The following is a 23122-nucleotide window of genomic DNA, read 5'->3' as shown; positions in this document are numbered from 1 at the left end:
CATAAAACACCAAGCTTTATCTTGGTACTTTAAGAGCTAAACCTTATTGTCCTCGCTTAGGACTCAACTTTAAGCATGACTGGAAAAAATATCCAATAGTCAAACGTGCAGAACCTCAAAATACATACAGATGTCCAAGATACAGACTACATGCATTTTTCTAATGAGTATCTTAACTAGTATCTTCGCTTAGCAGAAAGACAAACTTGGATGAGAGACCCTGAAGTAAGAAAATTTGACAATCAGTTTGACGAGACTTTAAGATAACAAATCTTCAGATTTTTGTTCCCAAGCTTGGGATCACAATCACTAGAAAACAAAATTCAGACAAGACATATTGATTATATATTTGACGCTGCAATCAACTTGAATTGACACAGCTGTTTATCTCATAATACCTAATCTCTTCAGTTGTCTATGCCACAAATATTGCTTTGTTCACTAAGATAACCATAGATGATAATTGACTATATTGTGATTCCATTACATACAGGAGCCAGCTAGTATTACATGATTCTAACATCACAAAGTTAAAAAAGACAACGCCAGCTAATATAAAGCAGCAGACACACTAACACTATATACGTTGCCCAAAATTTACCAGATGCACATGATTTTCTCAGATAGAGTTTCCTACCTTTGTTCCTAACACTCAAGTCTTTCATGATTCAAGCCACTGGCTTTCTTCAAAAAGGCAAGAAATGTGCGCCACAGCTCAAAAACTTTATCATCCAAATAGAATTAAAACCAACTCTCAAAAATAAAAGAGAATTTTGCATTTAATTGTATTATATTCATAGCTACATAAATATATTCCACTGGTACAAAAATTCATAGATGAACTAGATTCTCATCTTCATTAAGTTCAACAATGAACCGATACTGTTTGCATTTTGAGAACCTATCATTCATTAATTAGTATATTCAACTAACTTGGATACCAAGATGCTTGTCGATCTGTGTTCTAACTATTTTTACACGTTACAAAAGAAAGAGACCAATTCATTTATGCAGGCAACAGAACACGACCACTGCCCAACACATGCAAGAGCAATGCAAGGCATATGGTAAGAATAACAGCTGACTTAGCACCAACATATCTGATGACTTCCAATCCGCGATCAATAATGTCTTCACGGATTACAGCAAAGCTTCTCTTTAGCACCTCTGAAATCTTCCAAAAGAAAAACTCCACAAGCGATCTGATGGTTTCAAATGTCACCCTTCCAGTCACATCGAGAACGAATTTCCTATTGCTTGGCACTGCCAAGGTTGATGAAACACTGCTCACCCATCCATTATTCTGAGTGTTGATAGATCTGCTTCCTTCTTGAATCTTACTCAATGCCACTTCTTGGTCCTGAAGTTTACTGCTTCCCAAACTAGCTGCTTCATTCTGATCAACTGGGGAACAAGAAGAATTTGAATTCGACCCAAGATCAGGTTTTGAAGCTGTCAGCACCTGGTGAGATGTCTTAACAAATGTTTCCACAGCCCCATTAAAGACTGAAACCAGAATGTCTCCAACTTGATTCTGATGCTTAGGATTAGTCAAACCAGAGAAAAGTTCATCACAAATGTTGATGTCCATTGTTTTATCAAGATACACAGCAACAGCAGTGCTCACGAAAGTTTTTATACAATCAGCTATAAGGACCTTACATCTATCATCACAAACCACATTTACCCACCCAGGCGTTGACAGTGAACTCGAATTCACGTTCAACATACCATTATGCCCATCTCCATTCAATCCTTGATTTAATTCACCATTCGAGTGAAACCCCATAACCAAATTCCTTGCGAAACTGCCAACAACAACCGAAACAAATCCAGTCCCGGCACTGGACGTCAATTTATCCATAAACCTATCTGAAAAATCAGATTTGCCAACTTCCTCAGTCTCACCCCTGTTTTCAGACCTATAAGCCCTTAAAACCCCAATTGCAATAGCCTCGCTAACCTTAGTCAATGACCCGGAAAGCTGATCAGATCGAGCAATTTTTGATAGCTGCTTCAAGCTAGTGGGAATTTCATCAGAATCAGACTGCAAGAACTCCTTAAAATCCTTGCACACAATACTGATGGTATCCGAGGATTTGGATACCATTTCAGCAACTGCAAACAAAGCTTCCAATAACTTCAAAAGTCTCCTCCTTTTCTTGGCAACACCAGGCAAGTGATACACTTTATAAGCCCCATAACTCGAGAAACCAACCAACCCCAATATGATTAACCACTTCTTCTTTTCCTTAGTATAATGCAAGCCCCTTTTCATCAAGTCAAGATCCATATTCAACTGAAAACAAAGAAACCAAGCACCTACTAGAATTTTTCCATTGAACTTCAGAATATTCTGTCTTCAATGTATTCAAGAGTCGGAAATACTAGCAAGCACAAAGGAAAATACAACAAAATGAGTCCTGCAGCTCAAATTTGATGAAACCCTAGGAAGAAACAGAGAAATTACAAGGAAAATTTCGACGATCGAGAATTGTGGATACGGATTGCCAAAATCGAGGAGCCTAGGGATTAGTTTTGACAAATTGATTGAAGAGTTATTGCTACATAGTACAACTGCTAGTATTCATAGAGAGAGAGAAACAGTTGAGGTAACGAACCAGAGACGACGAGGCGTGCCGTTGTAGAGAGAGGAAGACAGGGGGTCTGTTTGGCAATAGCCATCGGACCAAGCAAATGCTTTTTATTTGTGTTTTTGATTTGGTTTTCTTCGGTTTTTTTATTGGTTAGTTTATTTCTGACTCGGCCGAAATTACCTGGAAAATATTATTGGGAATTGAATTTGATTCGTGGATGGGAGGACGGCTGAAGAATTGTAACTACGAAATAAAATTCGTCGGGTTTCATCATTTTGTTTCCGTCACGGAAGAAAAAACCCAATATCTCCATTGGGTCAACTGGAAATTTAGTTCAATGGCAATATGCCCCCTAATCTCTAAGTAATTTGCAATGGTTTCATCATTTTTGTTAATCTTAGTTCTTAACCGTAGAGGGTCAAATGCTAGAGTTAAGCCAAATTTTTGATCTGTTAATTGGCGTCAAACATGATCGGTGGGATTGGCATTAGCCATGTGATAATTGGAGCTAGTTAATCAATAATGTCTTCAAAGTTGGATTTGTTTGCTTTTGATAAGCCGTTAAATGTTTTTCCATGAAATTTCATGTGAATTCTATTGAGTTGGAAATTTTCTCTTAAAACTAAATAAACTATATATTAGTATATCAATTGTGACCACTTGAATGTCTTTACAGTATACATGTCAATGAGTTGAAAGCATATGAAATAAAGAGTTAAGACCATCTTGCAATATGCTACTGACAATCTTTTCTTTTTATTATTTTCTATTGTAAATTTTTTTTATTTTTGAGATATATATATGTCTCTTAAGTGAAAGTTATTTTCTATAGTATCTTATAGTTACGCATCTCCTATTGTTTATAGGGCTTCTTCACCATATTCTTGATTCCTACAAGCATTATCAGATTTCGAAACATTTATTTTGCCACTTCTTAAGTTTTTTTTTTGTTACTTAATAAAAACCTAAAAGTAAGTTTTGAAAGTAGTTGAAAACAAAAAAGTTAACAACTTAATATTCAAAGGTAATGCCACGTGTGTTAGAAATAGTTGAAAGCATGCTTACATGCTTATAAGTTCTAGTTCTAGTTCTAGTATAGTATCCGGTCAAATAAAAGTCACTTTTTAAAAAAATGTTACTTATTTAAAGAGTACTAGAAATCTTTTCATTCAAACATCCTAACAATTTCATTTGACCTTGTTTAAGTAATTTGAGCAATATGCCAAAGATTAATGTGTAGCATGGGGCTAAAACACAATAATGCAGAATTTAGAGAGAATTAGAAATCAGTGATTGTTGAAGGCCCTTAATGAAATAACTCCAGCAATTTAGGGGCCGCCAACTTTTTTTTTTTTTTTTGGTCGAAACGGCAGGTAGTAGCCGCCATCTAGTTCTCGTTTATTGGGTGGACATGGGCACGTGTGAATGTGTGATCGGCTTACTTCCAATTCCATGGTTGTTAATGTGGAAATTGAACGATAAGTCGATAAGTAGAAGAAGGATCATTATCCCGAATAAAAAAGGAAGAAGGTTCATTAGGGCTATACAAATAAATAAATATATAACTGTATTTCCGTCATCCAAGCCTTCAAGGTGCAAGAATGGCAACGGGAGGAGTTGGGACTGGAGGCCCCTCCCCTGCCGCCGCCCCAGCCCCCGCCCCCGCCCCCGCCCCTTGCTCACTAATTCCCTTCACCCTAACTTTATTACAGTCAAATATTAGTAAATAATTAAATATTAAAATATCAACACATCATCAAATTATTATCTATTTTAATTTCATAAATGAAATTCATAAAAATAATTAAACAAAAGTTACCTGAATACAATCCAACATGATGAAACAAATATAACTAAAATAATCAAGTTTCACTTTTGGCACAAATACATTTACCAAGTCATTATTGTGTTTTCTTTTGAGAAAAAAAAGTGTTTTCTGTTAAGTGTAATTAGAAATTTAGTATAAATGTATTAGTAAATTTAGTATAACTAATTAATAATTTCTATTAGTAGATATGTATAATTATTAATATAATTGATAGTATCAATTATATTACATATACTAATATATATTATATACTACATATAAATAATAATATTTATTATTATAAATTTATAACTAATTAAATTAAATAATATATATACATATATTTTTTTATTAATTTTTTTAACGAATAGCGGGACCGGAAATAGAATATGGATATACTCACCCGCCCGCCAATCCAGTGATGAAAAAAAATTGACGCATGGTCTATCGTCGCCCAGTGGAGCTAGTCCACTGGCCCAACATGGATGAGAAGCTGAACTGGAAACGTTACCATTTACCAAGCCATACGTTGTAGTTTGCATGTTCGGACGATTAAGGCCTGGAAATCACTCTCATCTCGAATTCGAGCTTGTCTGCACGGACCTTCCACCACTTATGGTACGAATACATGCTACACTACTTGATTTAATATGCAAAATGGCCTGTTTGGATGTCAAGTTTTTTTGCCCTATTTTAATACATAATTTTTTTATAATAACTTTATCTACAGTAACCCTTTAAAAACATCCCAAAATTTTTGGATTGCATTTTCCGTGATTTTTCATGGAAAAATTATTGTAGCGATTTGATGTATGTGAGGAAAAAAGGTAATAGGGAAATGTGATCACGGAAAACGATGTAATTTTTCGACAGAAACTGGCAATCCAAACAAGGCAATATACACATCCAACATATCTAAAAACATACAAATTTTTTTTTATTTCTTTCCTTCTCCTCCCCACCTCAATCCACTATAGACTAGTGTGCCAGCGGCTGCCCCTTCCCCTATTTTTCTCTCCAATTCTTTTCTTCCCCTTCTTTCCGTCCCTATTCTCTCCCTCCCCTCTTCCCTTCTTTCTCCATTCTCCTCTCCTCTCCCTCCTCTTCTCGGCCCTCCCCCTTCTGGTCTCATAGCAAAGGGAGAGGAGAAAGAGGAGGGAGGGAGGGAGAGCGAGAGAGGAAAAATGAGGGGTGAGGTGGTGGTGGCGGTCAATGATAGGGAGGGAAGGAGGAGGAAAAGCAATGGTGATGTGGGGAGGAAGAAGAAGAAAGAAAAAAAGAAAAAGAAAAGGAACATTTTTTTCTCCAATTTTCAAATACACAAGATTTTTCTACCATTTCTACAAAAGTTACAATAAAATTTATAATAAACGCCCAGAAAAACTCGCCATCCAAACGAGTCCATTTTTCACATCATTCATGAAATTCAGTACAAATGTTACGACGTGCCAATAAGCAATAGGGGGAATGGGACTTTTAACCATAACAGGAAACTTCGGACTCTCATGCTATCCAAGCGCAATCCAAAGTGGGGAATATTGAGTGATGTAAGAAAATCATACCCATCTTTGTTGACGTCTAGACGCCTTAGTTATATCAGCAAGGTATCACATGCCAGGAAAATTCTGTAATGCAGTTAAGTCAAGAGCAAAATATGCAAGGTTTGTTCTTATTCTCTCCCTTAGGAATCTTTAGTGCACTTTCCTATCCCATTCTCTATCTATGATGCCAAAGATAGATGTCACTCTAGTGAAGACTTATAAGTTAGGCTTTATTTAAAGGGATAATTTTAGAAACCTCTCCTGAGATTTCTGACAATTTCATTGAGCTCCCCTAAAATTTAAAAAATTACATCTACCTCCCTTGATGTAATAGTTTTAGTAACAAAACATTAAAATAACATTGACATGGTCAAATTTTTAAATGAATACGCAAAAATGCCCTAGTGTAATGACTTTTAATTTACTTCTCTATACAATTATAAGATCATCTAGTATAATTATAAGAAAAATGTGCCAAAATTTTCATGTTCATACCTATTATTTGATAAACAACTATAATAATAAATTTATCACTATGATAGGATACTTTTTTATTATGGATTTAGATTTATAAGATAGAAAAGAAAATGTTGAAATAATTCATTTAGAATTTATGAATTTTTTGAGTAGTAGGATTATCATAATTTACTAGTGGTTTTGGGCCATTTTTTGATTTATTTATAATTTTAATACCAAAAAATAGAAAACAAAGGTCAGCAAAAACATTAGATTGCATATAAAATTAACTCATAAAAAAAATTAATAGTTCGACATTTGGTTAAAATAGAAACTAGAGGTAATAATGGTAATTTTATAGTTTTATTGGCAAAAAAAGGAAAAAGAATGAAAAAATAATTTTAAAAGTCATTCTAAGTATAACCATACAAAACAAGAGAATTTCATTAAAATAGTTAAGGGCGATATTATCATTTCAAATGACAAGGGAGGTATGCATAATTTTTAAAATCTCGAGAGAGAGATGAATGAAATTGTTAAAAACCTCAAGGGAGGTTTCTGAAATTATCCCTTATTTAAACATCAAGTTCGTAATGTAAGGTGTTAGCAAATAAAAATGTGAAGGAATAAAAATTTTTCATGAACACATTTTTCAATTAGCTTTTTTATCTCACATATATTAAATCGCTATTCGCTACGGTACATTTTTCTACAAAAACTTCTAAAATTAGCAATACAAACGGACCTTTGAAACGGAATTGGGTGTTAAATGGCCATGGTAACTACTTGGAACTTTTGTCACAAATGCAATATGTTTTAACTGGGTAAAAGATTACATTTGTTTTAGTTTGTTAACTATCTGTTGCATTGGGGGACTCTTGACGCTTAGGAGAAGCATATAAGTTAATTTGATTCTAATCAAAATACACATTTCAACATCATTAGAGAGGTGAATGGCAAGTAGGGTAAAAAGGGGGATAGAAGAATTAACCATTCCTGCCTAACGAATTCAAGATAAAAAGAAATGCCAAATTACATTCGAAGCTCAAGTGGTAGATTAAATTTTAATAACTCAGGCAAGAAAAGAAGGTTAATAGTTATAATCAACTTTTTCAACAGCCTTTTATTGTGAATTTCGAATAGAGTGCTTCAACCAATTCAACTTTCAATAGACAAGAAAGGTATTCAAATTATAACGAAATCCAAGTTATGACACTAGCAAGAAGCCACAGTTTGATTTCTTTTTGCATTTCACAAGGAACAGCATACTGGGAATGAGGGAAAAGTTGGCAGATCTCGTATTCAACTTTAGAGAAGGACACTTAGAAAACACACACACCATTCAACGTTATAAAAACTTTTAATAGGCTTCACCTCCAAGGTTGCAACTTTTTTTTGGCAATTTCATAACTTTTTCTCAGTCAAAGATCCCAAATTGCCAATGCCAACAAATACTTGTTTCTCGCTCTCCTTTTGAGGCAAAGGCAAAGGCAAAGGCAAAGGCAAGGCAAGGTCTCGTGTGCTTTCCAACCTTCTTTTTTATCCTCCAGGAAGTTCCTTTTTTTTTTTCCCTGGGCCAAGATTAAGGCCAAGAAGGAAGCAGTACGTGGGGGTGGGGCGTCTGTTAAGAGAACAAGAAAGTTGAAGCCAGCTCTTTTCATCCCATCATTCAATCTTCAACATTGAGAATATACTCTCATATCTTTCAAAAAAAAAAAAAAAAAAAACTGTGAAGCATTGCTACATTAGACATGCAAAAGTTCATATACCAAAGTGGTCAGGCAACCTTTGAAACAGTAACAGTTGAAGACTTCACCAATAGACCAATTGGCTGTCCTACCCTGCTGTTATGAATCGGAGACTAGCGCTTGCTCCCCGTCCCTTTTCCCTTCGACCTCGAATGTGATGGTTGTATTCGGCAAAATACCTGAAGAATTAGTTGCCCCAGCGCCTCATCAAGAAATACTAAGCTGTTCAGGGAGATAAACTCCAAAAAAAGAACGTAAATGCAAAGATCCATAGAACTATTCACTGCATGGGAAGTTGGAACTATACTCCAAACAGATGTTGTTCTGGTTTGCAGCTATCACTGCTTGAAAAAACAGAAAACTATAAAATTATTTGTGGTTCAGTGAAGATCTCCCAGCAGATGTACTCAGGTTTAATGTAATTCTGTTCCAACCATACAATAGACTGCATACCATCTAAGTTTAAATTTGACAAGAGATGTAATAGTTTAAGAAATTAATACTGGCAACAGGAAAACAGCATTGAAGAATAGCAAGATTGACAATTAAAAGATGGTGTACATTCAATAAGATTCAACTATAGCAATGAAACCGGTAGACGAATGGTAAAGTAATTGGAACATAGATGACTCTCCAATAACAAGTATCTGCAATTTCTTTGAAATTTGAACTGGTTGAAATACTCTACAAAAGGCAATTCTTCAATTAAAAACCTCTAGTTAGAACAATAGACAAAACTGATCATGAAGGTCCTCACGGACCTTCAAGAAAGATGCGATAAACTCAATAATTTGGATTAATGGAATGCAAATCCAATAAACCACTATTACAATTGTAAATACAGGGCTGGTAAAATTCTCTTTCCGTACCAGTTTATGAGTGTTTACATTCCCAACTGACAGTAATCCACAAGGTGTTTGCGGCATTCTTTTACATAATGTAGTAACTACGCAGCCGATTACCGCATGGCACCACTTGCCGTAACATTTGTGCGCGAGTTTGGATGAGAGGCTTGCCTGGATTATTGTAAAATACAATTTGGAGGACCTAGAGCAGATAATTCTTGTCCAGTGGTCATTCTCATTTAGCCATAGATCCACATTATGAGGCCTCTTGGAAGACCAAATCCTTTTATCAACATGTACAGGGAGAAACAGGTACCTTGAAGCTCAATGAAACTTTCTGTGTGAAAATCTTTAACCTCTCCGGCCTGCTCAGTTTCTTTCTCCTCTGGATGGAAGAAATGTGACAAGATTTATATGAACAAATCACTACTTCCTCCAATCATTGTATTGTTCTTGTAAGTTTACATTTTGAAATGAAAAGGGTAGCTGTATAATTTAGACTACATAGCTTCAAGAGCTCTGCCGAGCGTTGCTTCAGAACTGGATTGCAACCGCTCTGAATGACAAGAAGCAACTTTGCCGCTAGACCTGCATCAACAGCAAGTGCAGCACATTCCTCTGGAGCAAGCTTGCAAACTGCCCACAAAATCGACAAGGCAAAGTGAGTACAGCTCTCTGACACCTTCATCAATAGCTTCACAATGGCGGGGATAGCACTAGGACAATTCTTTAGAGCCAGACCACCCTCTGGAAGGGTACATAACGCTTCGAGAACATAGAGTGCCAATTCTAAGCACTCGGGATTCAAAGTGGGTAACAACTCCACCAATTGAGGAACAGCCCCAATGCTTACCACCGAGTTCCTCACGGATTCATGTGAGCAAATCATTTTCAGCAATCTAAGGCCAGCCAACACCCCATTCGGATGTCTCTTATCCTTAACTAATCTAAGTACTCCCACCAAAAGACTCAAGCTTGACACGATTTCGGACTCAAAATCCTCCCCGTCGATCAGTGTTTCAATCAATTTAGTGCAATTGATTTTCGTATCAATCGAACCCTCATTCAATATGTCTACCATTAACGAAACCTTAGCTGGTTGTCTCAAGTTCGTCTTCGCATCTGAACTAAAATCCAAATTCACCAAAATCCCAATCGCCTCTGACCCAACAGCATGTGTGGTAAAAGGGCCTAATAGTGAAGAAAGCAGAGCAACCCCACCATTATCCACAACTGTTTTCTTGGCTGAATCATGAGCAGAAACAACTTGCCTCAACTCTTTCAAAGCTTGAACTCTAGCTTGACCTTTAACTTTCTTCAGAGTCTCCAAGAGCTCCAAAGCCCTTCCTTGCACATCCTCAGACCTCTTCTTCATAGCAAGGTACTTCTGAGTAAACCAGCTGTAAATGAGCTGGTAAAGGGTACTATTTGGGGTTATTGAGTCATCCCAAAGCTCCTGCATTGTGGTGGGGCAAGTGAAGTGCCCCAAAGAGAACCACTTGAGGATGTTGGATCTCTCATAAGTTTGCCCTGTGCAAAGGGTCACAGGATCTTGCATTGGCTCTAGAGAGATGGGACAAATGAAAACTGATGGAATTTCAATTGAATCCAGCTCCTCAATCATCTTCTTCAGATCAAATTTTTCCCCAGTAGCACAACTATGAACCACCCCACCACCACCACCCAAGATCCCATCTTTGACTGCAGTTTCCAGATCCAATACCTGCCCACCCCCACTCACCTCAAACCCCTCCCTCCCCCTACTAGATGGCTGGTACATAGGCATCTTCACAACCCCCTTTTGCACCCGAAAAAACACACCTATTAAAATCACTTAAATACAGAAACCCTTTTTACCAAGAGGCTGTGTTGTTGTTCAAGGAACATCACATCTGAAGACCAAGAATGAGAGATGAAGCGTGTGGATGAAAAAAGAGAGAAGATAAAGAAAGTAGCAAAGAGTTTTACACTCCTTTTCTTTTTTCCTCTCTCCCTTCCTTATTGACCAAAACAATCAAGAATTGGTATCAAAGGGGACATCTTTTCTTTTCCTTGTGCTTTATCTGAACTCTTTTACTCTGGTCAAAAAAGCCCTATACTTCATTTTCACCATCATTATCATCATCAAATATTAACAAACACTACTTGTATGATTTTTGATGATGAAAATGATGACAAATAAAATGTGCAATAATCCCCCTTCCCTAATACCAATGCTCTAGTTACTCCCCTTTTAGCTACACTTACCCTCTTCAAGCTCAAAAAGATTGAAATCATTCAACAACCCAGATCAGAAAAAAAGGTAATCAGTACCCCAAAAACAAAGCAAAAAAAATCAAACAGTTCCCACTAAATCTCAGTACACTAAAAATGAAGAAAAATCCCAGCTTTTACTTATTCCCTCAAGATTTAAATCAAGATAGACAATGTAAATGATGAACCAGGAGTAGAACTCAGAAATCTTACCAATTTCTAGAGAGAGAAAATTAGAGAGAGAGAGAGAGAGAGAGATAACCAGACAGAGAAAAAGCAATCTTCTCTGTACATGACCCTCCTCGTCTACTGCTCTCTGCTTATGGGTCATGGGGCAGGTGCTAAAGAAAAAAAAAACCTATAAAATTTTCTCTTTTTTGTTGAAGCAATTTTTTTTTTTTATTATTTCTAAGTACTCTGTGTAGTACTCTATTATTTTACTCTACTGTGTGAAAGGTTATTAAATGTAAAGATGGATTACCGGAAGGATACGGGTTATAGGAGGTAACTTTGACTCTTGGGGCTTGAGCACCACACGTGCACTAGAGCGCGCACTCCAAAGTCACCGAGATATCCGGTTTTTTTTTTATTTTAAGAATTCCTATTTTTCACATTTTGGGATAAAATAAGTAGTGTAGGGGTGATTTTTTGAGAGTTTAGGATAAAAGTAGCTGCTTTTTTTCAAGAGGGGAGGAAACCTTGAAACTCACGGATAATCGGAGCCCCAAAAAGACGCAACGTCATTTTGGTCAGATGGTCAACTTATGGGATGAAACGGATGGGGTCCATTCCTTTGATTTACCATTCATCTCTTCTTTTTTTTTTTTTTTTCTGGTACATCTCTTCCTTTCTCTTATTATTCCCATTTTAATTAACATTAATTTTGAGGATTAACTTTTTATACATTATTAGTATAAATTTTTTTACACTAAATTTTTTTTACATTAATAATAATGTATGAAAAAATTTTGCTAAGTTCACAAAATTCAGTGAGGGAAATTGGTTATTATTCCCCTTTTAATTTGTCCATTTTGCTAAGCCATCATTTAGCATTTTCTTCGTGCTGTTTTCATTTGTATTTGTAAAAATAAAGAATAAAAAATTAGAACTGTCATTTCAAATATGTTTTGACATCCGGTCTTCATCTCCTTTTTTATGCTAGGACGTTTAGGCCTTGCTTGGATTGCTGTTTTCCGTAGAAAAATTTCGTCATTTTCCGTGAACACATTTCCCTATTACCTTTTTTCCTCACATACATCAAATCGCTACAGTAATTTTTCCATGAAAAATGACGGAAAATGCAATCCAAACGGGACCTTAGTCTTTTACTGCTTTTTAATTTTTTAAAACAGGGGGCTGTCTTCTACTACTGTATTCCACTTGTTTTTCAATACGTTGGAAAGGCTTTACAGTAAACAGTAGTACCTTTAGCATTTTCCATTTGGAAGCTTTCGAAGTGAGCAAATACTTTAAAGATATGCTTATCTGTTTTACAAGGCTCACATATATATATATATATATATATATATATATATATATTTTCAATAACAAAAAGTACCATCAATTTGCCCTTCCTATTTTTGACAACGATGTTTTGAAAAATAAATATTCTGCATTTCATAGGAAACAGTCATTTATCAGGGAAGACACATGGAGGGACCTCCTCAAAATTTTGAAATGCTTTGCTTTTAGATTTTTTTGTTTCAATCGTATTCGTTCAGTTATGGTCCCTCTAAAAGAATAAATAGTACTTTTGTATCTTGAATGCAATTCACTTTCTTGAATCCATTCCTCCATAAAAAAAAATGAACAAAAAAAATACTCATGGAATGTAAATGCAATAATATGCTTGACGAGAGAAGCCAATGGAGTGTCTTTTGCATTTTCAAAGAAAGCTAGTGGTTAATCCACTTAAAGTCTTACGGTGCGTTTGGATTGCCTCTTTTTTTAAAAAAAATTGTTATGTTTTCTGTGGACACATTTTTCAATCACCTTTTTACCTCATATATATCAAATCGCTATAGTATTTTTTCTACAAAAAGTTCAGAAAAATACAATCCAAACAAATTTTTGTTGCAAATGAAATCTTACCCAAATAGAAGAAAATGCATGTCAAACCAAGTTTTCGAGTTACTTAACAAAAAAAATAATAATATCAACAAAATTTTTTGAAAAAGAAAAACTAGTTTTGGGACTAAACTCAAATTGATGTAGTCTCGAAAAAATTGTGTGTGTTTAGATAAGAGATTATTTAAAATTTAATTTGGAATAATTAATGCAGTGCTTGTTTTTTTAATGTCATGTATGTGAAATAAAAAAAATTAATTAAAAAATATGTTCATGATACCCGCAAATAATTGAGTATTTTGCAAATATCGGGTAAATTGCTTTGTTAGTCTGTTAAATATTAGCTACTAGTAAAGATGCATAGTATACATCAATTACCTGGTTGTGAGTAGTAATCTTTTACGATAACTTTAGTAGTTTCAAATCTCAATCAAATTGAATGGTATCTAATGACAAAATATACACCAGAATTAATAAAAAAAAAATTTAAAACTAAACATGGGTAGCTAACCAATTCACAAAAAGAAAAACAAATGGTGGAAGGTGGAGGCCACATCCTGTGGGTCCCGTACAGTGTTGGGGAGTGTACCTTTGCTAAAGTGCCAGCTCAGCGGATTGACCGGTCAAAGCGTTTGACCATAGCCACAGACTATGAAACTACACCATTGGCATGCCGTTTTCAGTTTTGTTTAATTTTCTACTAAACAAAATTATCACTTTTATTATCTACTAGTACTACTATAATTTATTAGAGCAAAAAAAAATATATATACTATGCCTCGATTTGGGACTTTTTTTGTTTTTTTTTTTGTTGGGGGGAGGGACTAGGGAGTTAGGGATTGTGGTGTTCCAGTCAAAAGGTTTGACTGACCAAATTTTATTCTGTACGTGGGAGTGTGTGACTGTGTGCGGGTGCGTGGGCCCCGTCGAAGCCAACACTGAAAGCAATTGACACGTGGCGGTGGGAAGCGTGTGGTCTGGTCTGTTTTGGCTCTTCTGGCACCATTCCTGAATCAATTCAATCCTCGTCTCTCACGTCTTTTCTTTAATTCTCATTTTAGTTATATTTAATTAAAGCATCTTTTTGTAATTGTACGTACTCCGATTCAATTAATGAGGGATCAGAGTTGTGGGAAGTTGAGATTTGACCACTACTACTATTAGTAATATATGTTTTATTCTTCCTTTATCCAGACCTAATGCAAATTGAATACAGTACTATTTTAGTGTTACACGCCCTACCCAATTTTTTTGTTTGGTCTTAAAGGTTTGGTTGTCCATTATTGGTTGGGGGGCCTCGAAACCAACAAACTGTGGGTTTGTTTGGATTGCGGTTTATTTGTCAAAATATATTTGCTTACATCATCATTACAATTTCCAACGCACCTTTTTATCTTCCCAATTACCTTTTTATCTCACATACATCACATCACAAAAAGTGCTACAGTAAAAATATCTCTAATAATTCACAATCCAAACAAACCCTGTCATTGTGTTTGAATAGTTATTATTTGATCAAAAATTATTTACTTATATTATAAATATATTTTTTATCTCACACACATTATATCATAAAAGTGTTACAGTAATTATTTCAAATAATTTCTAATCCTATTTTAATTTCTCTTTCTGATCTTGGAAAGATTTTTTTTTTTTTTTTTTTTTTTGTTGGGTGAGTCGAGGAGTGGAGTTATGAGTTTTTTTTCTTGACTATCTTTTTTGTTAGAAAGTAGGTAAACGTGAAGAATAGAGTGTGGAAGATTTTGGTTTAACATTTGCCCCCATGAATTGTTGTTGTTGAAATGGTTGGACTAATCTTGATGTAAATATGTATACCTTATCTAAATTATTGTGTCACTACCCATTACCAAAAAAAAAAAAATGTTTAAAGAGCTACTCAATACAACCAATACTTCGAGTAAATTAATTTTTTTTGAAAAATTTGATTAGTAGCTAATCATATTAACTTGAATCGAGCTTAGTGTTTGTTAACATAATTTATGGAGTTGAGTTTTGATCTAGAAACTAAATTCGACGTCTACACACAGAAATGAAAGTTCTTCAGCTTAATTTACTAAAACAAATTTCAAGTTCCTTATTTTTTTCTTTTTGCAACACGCAAAAAAGATTTCAACTCAATGGTATTAGACAAAAATTTGTCTAGTACACTAATCAATTCAAGCCTTTAATACAAAATTTAAGATCATTAAAGAAACCTAACCAAATCCAAACAACACAATTTTGACTCCATTCAATTCTTCACATGAGCTAGTCACCAATATCTTACCAAAAGCATTAATCATTTTTGAGTGGGAAAATCGTTCAAAACGTCCATCACATTTTGTAAAATGACTTTTTTCATCCCTTACTTTTAAAAGTGTACTTTTACGTCCCTTACAAATTCATATTGATTAAATTTAGTCCCTATCTAGATTTTCGACTAATTTTTTGTCGGATTCCACCACGTGCCTTGCACGTGATCATTTTTTAAGGGCAAAATTGTCAAATCAAAATTTACATAATTCAATCCATAGTCTCTCACATTTCACAAAATGAATTGTTTCGTCCCTCACATTTCACAAAATGAATTTTTTCATCCCTCATATTTTATAAAATAATTTTTTTCATTTTTCATTGTTCATGTGTATGAATAATTTTTTTTTAAAACTAATTTATATATCTATTTGATCTCACTTGGACAATACGAATAGCATATAATATATCTCTATTTAATTTTCGCCTAAACATACTGTTTATGTGAAATTAAAAAAGATATATACCGGGGTTTCAAAAAAATTGTTAGTTTTTCACTCATGTTCATTCCTTTTACTCGAAAATTGAAAACAAAGAAGACATTTAATTCTAAACATTATCAAGTATTTATATCGAATTAAATTTAGACAGAAAAAATAAACAAAGGAAAAGTATGACAAAAAGAAGTAAGTAATTGACACTTTCAAATTTTAAAATAATCATAAGGTAAGAAATTCAACTGTTGGTCTTAAAGGTAGCGAGTAAAAATTTCAGATTTAAACAGCAATTTGTTAGCATGACTATAGAATTCGAATTAACATCGATTAATTAGATACTCTTATTAAACAACTCAATAAATGAATTATTACTAAAATAGAAAAGACTACAAATATTGAATAGATTCACATGGTAAAATCATATATATATATATATATATATATATATATAGGTTAAAAACAAAATTATAAGATTTAAACCCATGTATATATCGATCTGTTTAGGTGAAATCAAATAGAGATATATTACATATTATTTGTACTGTTTAGATGAAATCAAATAGATATATTCATGAATTTAAAAAAATAAAAACTATTCGTACACGTGGTCAATGAGAGATAAAAAAATTCATTTTGAGAAATTTGAGGGATGAAAAAATTTATTTTGTGAAATGTAAGAGACAAAACGATTTATTTTGTGAAATGTAAGGGACTATAGATAGATTATATAAATTTTAATTTGACAATTTTGCCCCTAAAAAATGATTGCATGCAAGGCATGTGATGAATTCCGGCCAAAAACTAATCGGAAACCTAGATAGGGACCAAATTTGACAAATGTGAATTTGTAAGGGACGTAAAAGTACACTTTGATAAGTAAGGGACGAAAAAAGTCATTTTATAAAATGTGATGGACGTTTTGAACGATTTTCCCTTTTTGAGCAGCACAAGGTTCCGTCTAGCTTACCATTGTAGCCCAAAATAAAGAAGCGTTTTTAGCATCTACGGACGTCTCCTTTGTGTTAATGATGAATGAATAAATCATGTATTTCATCAACCGCGTCATTCTTTTTCAAGGGAGTCTTTTAAACACTATTAATGTAAATTTTTTTTAACATTAGCAGATTTAGATTATATCACATAATACGAATTTAATTTTGAAATTTAAGTCATATACATGTGATATGCATCTATAAGTATTAGTATAAAAAAAAAATTATCACACTGTTAGTACATAAAATGTTAATCATTTTTTTAAAGGTGTAAAACGATAATGAACGAGCACGTGGATTTATTATTATTATTATTATTACTGGCATGTATTATGGTTTATGGACGCCAAGAATTTCTTGAGTAAAACATAATAAAAAGTGTATTTGGATTGAGATGCTTTGAAATAAAATAATTTGTTTCGTAAATTTCAATCATCTTTTTATCTCACATACATTACATTACAAAAAGTACTACAGTAATTATCTCAAATAAATCATCCAGATACGCTCCTATCCAAACAAACTCATTAATAATATTTGATTAGTCAATTACGACATTGAAGTTGGGATGGTGGCGCACGAAAATAAGAATATGTACTGCCAAGAAGGAGGTCGCTGTATATGATTTTCTTTTCAGCAAATAGTAAGGATGTCAAGAGGGATTCTGGCCCATATAAAAAGGAAAAGAACTTTCCGTTTGTTTGTGGGTCAAATATAAGGATTATTCAGTGTGTCTCAGTTGTCATTGAGTATCTTTCGATTGTCCGTGTCACTGCAGTTGGATAATTAGAATCCACACATCAATGCAAATTGGTCACTTGACGTCACAATTGGGGCAGAATTTCTGCGATCATCTTTGACGGGTCTCTTGATCAACTGGGGAAGCAAACATACTACTAGATTAGATGATGACCATGGGAATTGGGCATTCCGATTCCGGTTTGCTGGACTTCGAAATAAATAAAACCCCACCATGGATGGAAGAATTGGAGCATCATTCCAATTTCCCTTTTTCTCCCTTTATTTGTTGGATAAGGCTCTATTTTAGTACCTGCATGAGATTTCCAAATATGTATTATAGTTGTTGAAATTGATAGGTAAAAATAAAAAAAATAAAATATAAAAATGAGGATCGAAAAGGTAGAGAGCTTTAGTGGGGGGGAGATTGTGCATAATTATTCCCAATAAGTTTCTTTTAGTCTTGAATGCAGATTTTGTGTATATCAGAATGAAAAGAGGCAATAGCGACAAATAGATTAGAATAAAGTAGGATATAAATAAAATAGTGACGAATGACAAAAAAAAAAAAGAATGAAAAGAGGCAATGAGTTAGGGCAGTGATGGAGTTAAGAATCATACTATGATGAGAGGGTGCAACGGTCGATTTTTGTATAAAACGTACTCTTAGAATTATTTAAGAAATATATTATGTTTTTGGATTTAAAAAACTAAATTATTTTCTCCTATTAGAGCGTCGTTAATGTTTAATATGAAATAAATCCAAGATTTTTGTTAGAGGTAATCAATAAAATATTTTACTTGTTTAGGAGTTAAATGTAGAAATATAAAAGCTCAAAGGATAATCCATATAGAGAAAGGAATTTCTTAAATTTAAGGGGGGCAATACAACTAAAAGAGAGAATTTTATGAAATTCAAGGGGTGCAAATATGGTGCAAAACTAGAATTCTTGAAAACTTTTAAGGCCATTATATAATTTTATTAAATTTGAAGGTGGGCTAATCATACGTGGCTTTCGCCACTGAGTTAGGGAATTGTCCTATTAGATTCATTTGTCTCTGAGGCTGCCTAAGATTATATACTTTAAATTCCTTAATCATTTTGAGGATATTAAATAATTACAGGCGAAGCCTTGATCCGGCAGTCAAAGAAAACGTAGCAATAATTGAATTCTTTTGTCTTCCAAATCGACAAACATAAACACATGGACACGAGCACACATTTGACTCCTTGCCAGTGTTGAAAGTGTGCGCTCTGAATTGACACTCATGAATGGACGAGTGCGTTGAAAGCTGAATCAATTGGATGCATTTGAATAAAATAATTATTATAATTTTATTTTTTTATAATATAATATATAAAAAATAAATTTATAATTAAAAATATATAAAAAACATATTTGTGATACAAGATGAGATGATGTTGTTATTTCGTCAATTCGATTGTCATCATTAATTAGTAGAAGCCCCCTGGGCATAGATCGGCTGGCTTCGGGACAATCCCAGTTGGGGCCTGGGTCGTGTGGTCGAATCTTGCTCACTACCGCTTCGAGGCTCTTGGGGAGCGGGGTTTCGGGGTGCAGTGGGGATTAGTCGGGGTGAATCCCGGATACCCCACTGAAAAAAAAAATAAAAATCAGTAGAAATAATACAATCAGATGATCATCTTAACTCTTAAGTAGGAAAAATATTTTTTTGTTAATGAACAAACTGGGCCTGCTTTAATTGATCTTCAATATTCCTCCAATAATCCGTAAGGTCCACGAACCAGAATGAGTATGGACCATAGTACTGTAGAAGCCCAACTGGGCTTTGTCTTCCGAAATACGGGCCAGGAGCCTTTCTCAGTTCAAGCCCTCATGTTAAGACTTAGCTCGCTTTAATTAAAGAGGAGAAAATTTCACAACCAATCAAGCAGCAAACAAAATGCAGCTTCTTCTGGTTCACCGATTATCAGTTGATGATTGCCCAAAAGTCTCAGAAATAAACTCTGATTTTAGATAATTCATTTATGTGATGTTCTTGTTTACTTTTGCATTGTGATTATAGATTTTTTTAATGAGTAAAAAAAAAAAGAAGAACAACATATGAGCCCCTTTGTTGAAATTCACTCGAAAATTTGATACCCTTGTTCTCAAACTAGCTATGCTATGTATTTGTTCAGGTAAAAACGAAAAAAAAAAAGTAATGTTCTGTAGCCTGTGTTAATTGTCTACATTTTCGCCTTTTTCATCTTATATTTTGTCCTTTTGGCACGGACCCTAGGATGCAGCGCCGGAGCTCAATTTTGAGAAAATTATGTTTTAGGCTTAAAAAGTTTAGAAATTTTTAAAATTGTTCCTTATTTGCCTTCTATAAAATTTTAGAAGTCTCTTTTCTATCATACATTGCCCCCCTAAATTATTAAAAATTCATAATCATTACCCTTCACGAGAATATTAGGCCTATCAAAAGTTAAATATGAATGTCAATTTAAAAGTAATTTTCATTGCAAAATTTAAGCAGAATTTAGTTTTAAAAACATATTGAACGTAGATAAAAATGAATTTTTAAGATGGGCGTGTTTATTGGTTTCAAAGTCTATTATTACGACGAATCTTGTGCTGATGGAATTTGACCCATCATTGTCAGGATGTGATTTATCGTCTTTGGAAAAAAAAAAAAGAGGCAAAATGGTGCTCTACCAGTTTATGTTACTTCAATTGGTATGGACAAATAATTTCCTATATAAACATCATGTATTCAATTTGAACTGCCGAAGAACTGCTTGCAGGGTCGCGGTGATAACCCGAATTGTTTTATACCATCCGAATTTTTCAGCAGCAAAGCAATTGCTCTAAGCCTCTAACAATGGACATAGCTCAAGAAAAGACATTTCGCCGAATTATATGGATCACTTATTAATTCCATAGAACTTTTTTTGTTTTTTTTTTTTTTGGTTTCCTTGAAAACCATAGTACCTGATATAAGGGACCAGTAGGAGTTAAGACAAGCTGCCCCAAGCCAGTAGGTGTGATCATATCGGCCCTTCCTCCCCATGATCTGGAGTCTTAACTTTAGAGAGAATATTGGACTCAGTACATTGGAGGAACATTTTTTTGGTGGTTTTCCCTAAAAGTTGAAACAAAACCAAATCGATGTGATTGGCCAGGTCAGTGATTGAGAGGAAGGTACAATTTTCCGTCACCTTTAGCCAAGGAAGAGTAAAACATTTTTGGACTTTTCTTTGCATGAACTTGACAGCTTAGAAGGTGTCATCAACTACCCAAAAAAAAAAAAATCTCAGAAGATGCCCACTCTTGGCTGGGGCGGTAACTTCAAAAGGAAAAAACATCTGGTTTGGACCATCTTTCCTATGCTGATATTAGTTCGCACGGTTGAAGGCTTAGAATTAAGAAGGCATTGACATGAGGATTCACCGTATGACATGTTATCGTGATATACTAGTATCAATTATTCATCATCAAATAATAGTGATGAACCGTTTCTTATCTAGGAGAAATATCATACAAAAAATGTTTTGATTGGTATTAGCGTGTTGCCGCGTAACATACATGGTTTAGTTTATATTTTTTCAACAATGTGTAAAATCTATGCATCAATTGAAATGTATACGTATTGAGCGCAACATTCATGAATCAATTAGAGTTCTATAGAATTGAACCAAAGTCAACCTATGGTCCTTTTTTTTTCTTGGGAGTTTACTAAGTAAGACATGGCATACTTTTGCAAATTTTTTTTGTCAAGTTGTAATTATTGGAGGAGAATCAAACAATGGCGAAGTCTGAATCAATTTTCAAGGGGCGAAGAATCCAAAGATAACGTCACAAAAATCTTCTTCGTTTTTTCAAATAGCAATTGTGAATAAATAAATTGAAATAAATACATGTATCTTATGTATTATATATGATAAAAGTTAGGCAGAATTTGGAACAATACTTGCCATCTCTTGCTTTCCAGAAAGTAGAATTTTAGAGATGAATAACAAAATACATTTCCACATTGTATGACTGTTAAATCTACTTAAAAAAAATGCGTGTCAATGGTTGTCAAATCTTCAAAGTTTATTGGAAAATCATGAGAAGAAGAAAAAAACAAACTACTTGAAGAATCTAAAATTTGGATGAGAGCGATCAAGTCAACATTTACTAGTTTCAAAAACTTGAACACGAAATTTTACAACAGTGAATGAGATGGAAAGCAATTGCATTTTTTCTTGCAGATTGGGAGTTGATTTGCACATAAAAAAAAAAACAATGAAAACATTAGATTAGAAGATAATGTATTGGGTAATGGACCTTTCTTGGACCATGATGCAATATTTTTACTTTTATTCTTAGGAGTCTTTTGGTAATATTATAGACGCTTTGATTTTTAGCCTCAAACATGTACAAATATTGAAAATTGTCACCTTCTAATAATGCTTGAGATTTTAGAAACCGCCTAACTATTTTAAAAAGGGCAAATTATCCATTTGGCCCTTGAACTTTTAGTTTAAGTAAAATTAAGCCCTCTAACTATTTATAGTCAACTTTTAGCCCTTAAACTTGTAAAATTGGAAACCCGTGGCCCTTTTACCTGGTTTATCCGGTTTTGCAACCGGAAAGAAGGGCATTTTTGTCCGCATCTTTTAAACAAAAATGAACAACTCCATCTTCTTTCCTTTCCCTAACCCAACCAAATAGGCACAGATTTCTAGAGTTCTTAAGCTTCTGCAAATTGGGGAGAACTGAGTCCGACTCTAAGCAAAATTTTTAAAACTGCCCACTCTATTCTCTCCTGGTTTCCTCATATACTCCTTTCCCCCACTAAAAATCGCATCAATTAACCACTCTTCCTTTCCCCTTTCGTCTTGATTTCTCGATCTTCTCCACGAAATCCAACAAAAATTATGTCCAAGATTGTGAAGAAAACCCCAACAAAGTCCATAAAAAATTCGCGCCACCATCACCACAGCCACCAACACCGAAAAAATCCCCCGTAAAGAATGCCTCCGCCGCTGCTTTAGTGGTGCTTGCGTCGATTAACAAGTCCATTTACACTTGCCACCACCGCCTCATCAAGATTTTTTCCAAATTAGCGCGCATTTCAACTCCAATTAAGAAGAAGAGCCCAAGAAAATAGGGGTATCAGTTACTTCAAAAGGGTTCTGAAGATCCCAAAAGTAGCATCAGAAGAGCTCTGTTTGATGACGAAAAAAGTTCTGCACTTCCACCACTGGTTTCGCCAGAGAAAAACACTGTCTTTCTTGATTTGGACAAGACTCTAGTGCATTCCCAGCCGGGCCCTGCTCTAGAAAAGTATGATTTCATAGTTAGGCTGGTGATA

The 23122-nt window shown here is 34.3% G+C and overlaps 2 protein-coding genes across 2 annotated transcripts; both read right to left on the bottom strand.

Annotated features, from left to right (window-relative positions):
* Positions 1 to 761: 761 nt before the first annotated feature.
* On the bottom strand, positions 762 to 2801 carry LOC113715077 (protein PHLOEM PROTEIN 2-LIKE A10-like). Its single transcript, XM_027239235.2, has 2 exons — positions 2622 to 2801; positions 762 to 2387 (listed from the first exon to the last, which is right to left on the bottom strand). The coding sequence occupies exon 2, from the start codon at positions 2291 to 2293 to the stop codon at positions 1007 to 1009; it is 1287 nt and encodes a 428-aa protein (XP_027095036.1). The 5' UTR covers positions 2294 to 2387; positions 2622 to 2801; the 3' UTR covers positions 762 to 1006.
* Positions 2802 to 8922: 6121 nt separating this feature from the next.
* LOC113714829 (U-box domain-containing protein 30-like) lies at positions 8923 to 11595 on the bottom strand. Its single transcript, XM_027238931.2, has one exon. The coding sequence runs from the start codon at positions 10778 to 10780 to the stop codon at positions 9434 to 9436; it is 1347 nt and encodes a 448-aa protein (XP_027094732.1). The 5' UTR covers positions 10781 to 11595; the 3' UTR covers positions 8923 to 9433.
* Between the last annotated feature and the right edge of the window lie 11527 nt (positions 11596 to 23122).

This window comes from Coffea arabica, chromosome 10c (assembly GCF_036785885.1).
Source record: "Coffea arabica cultivar ET-39 chromosome 10c, Coffea Arabica ET-39 HiFi, whole genome shotgun sequence".
NCBI classification, from domain to species: Eukaryota; Viridiplantae; Streptophyta; class Magnoliopsida; order Gentianales; family Rubiaceae; genus Coffea; species Coffea arabica.
This window is presented reverse-complemented; position numbering and strand designations above follow the sequence as displayed.

What these genes read in the sequence shown, in the direction of transcription:
- LOC113714829 (XM_027238931.2), bottom strand. Translation starts at nt 10,780, where the DNA reads ATGCCTATGTACCAGCCATCTAGTAGGGGGAGGGAGGGGTTTGAGGTG.
- LOC113715077 (XM_027239235.2), bottom strand. Translation starts at nt 2,293, where the DNA reads ATGGATCTTGACTTGATGAAAAGGGGCTTGCATTATACTAAGGAAAAG.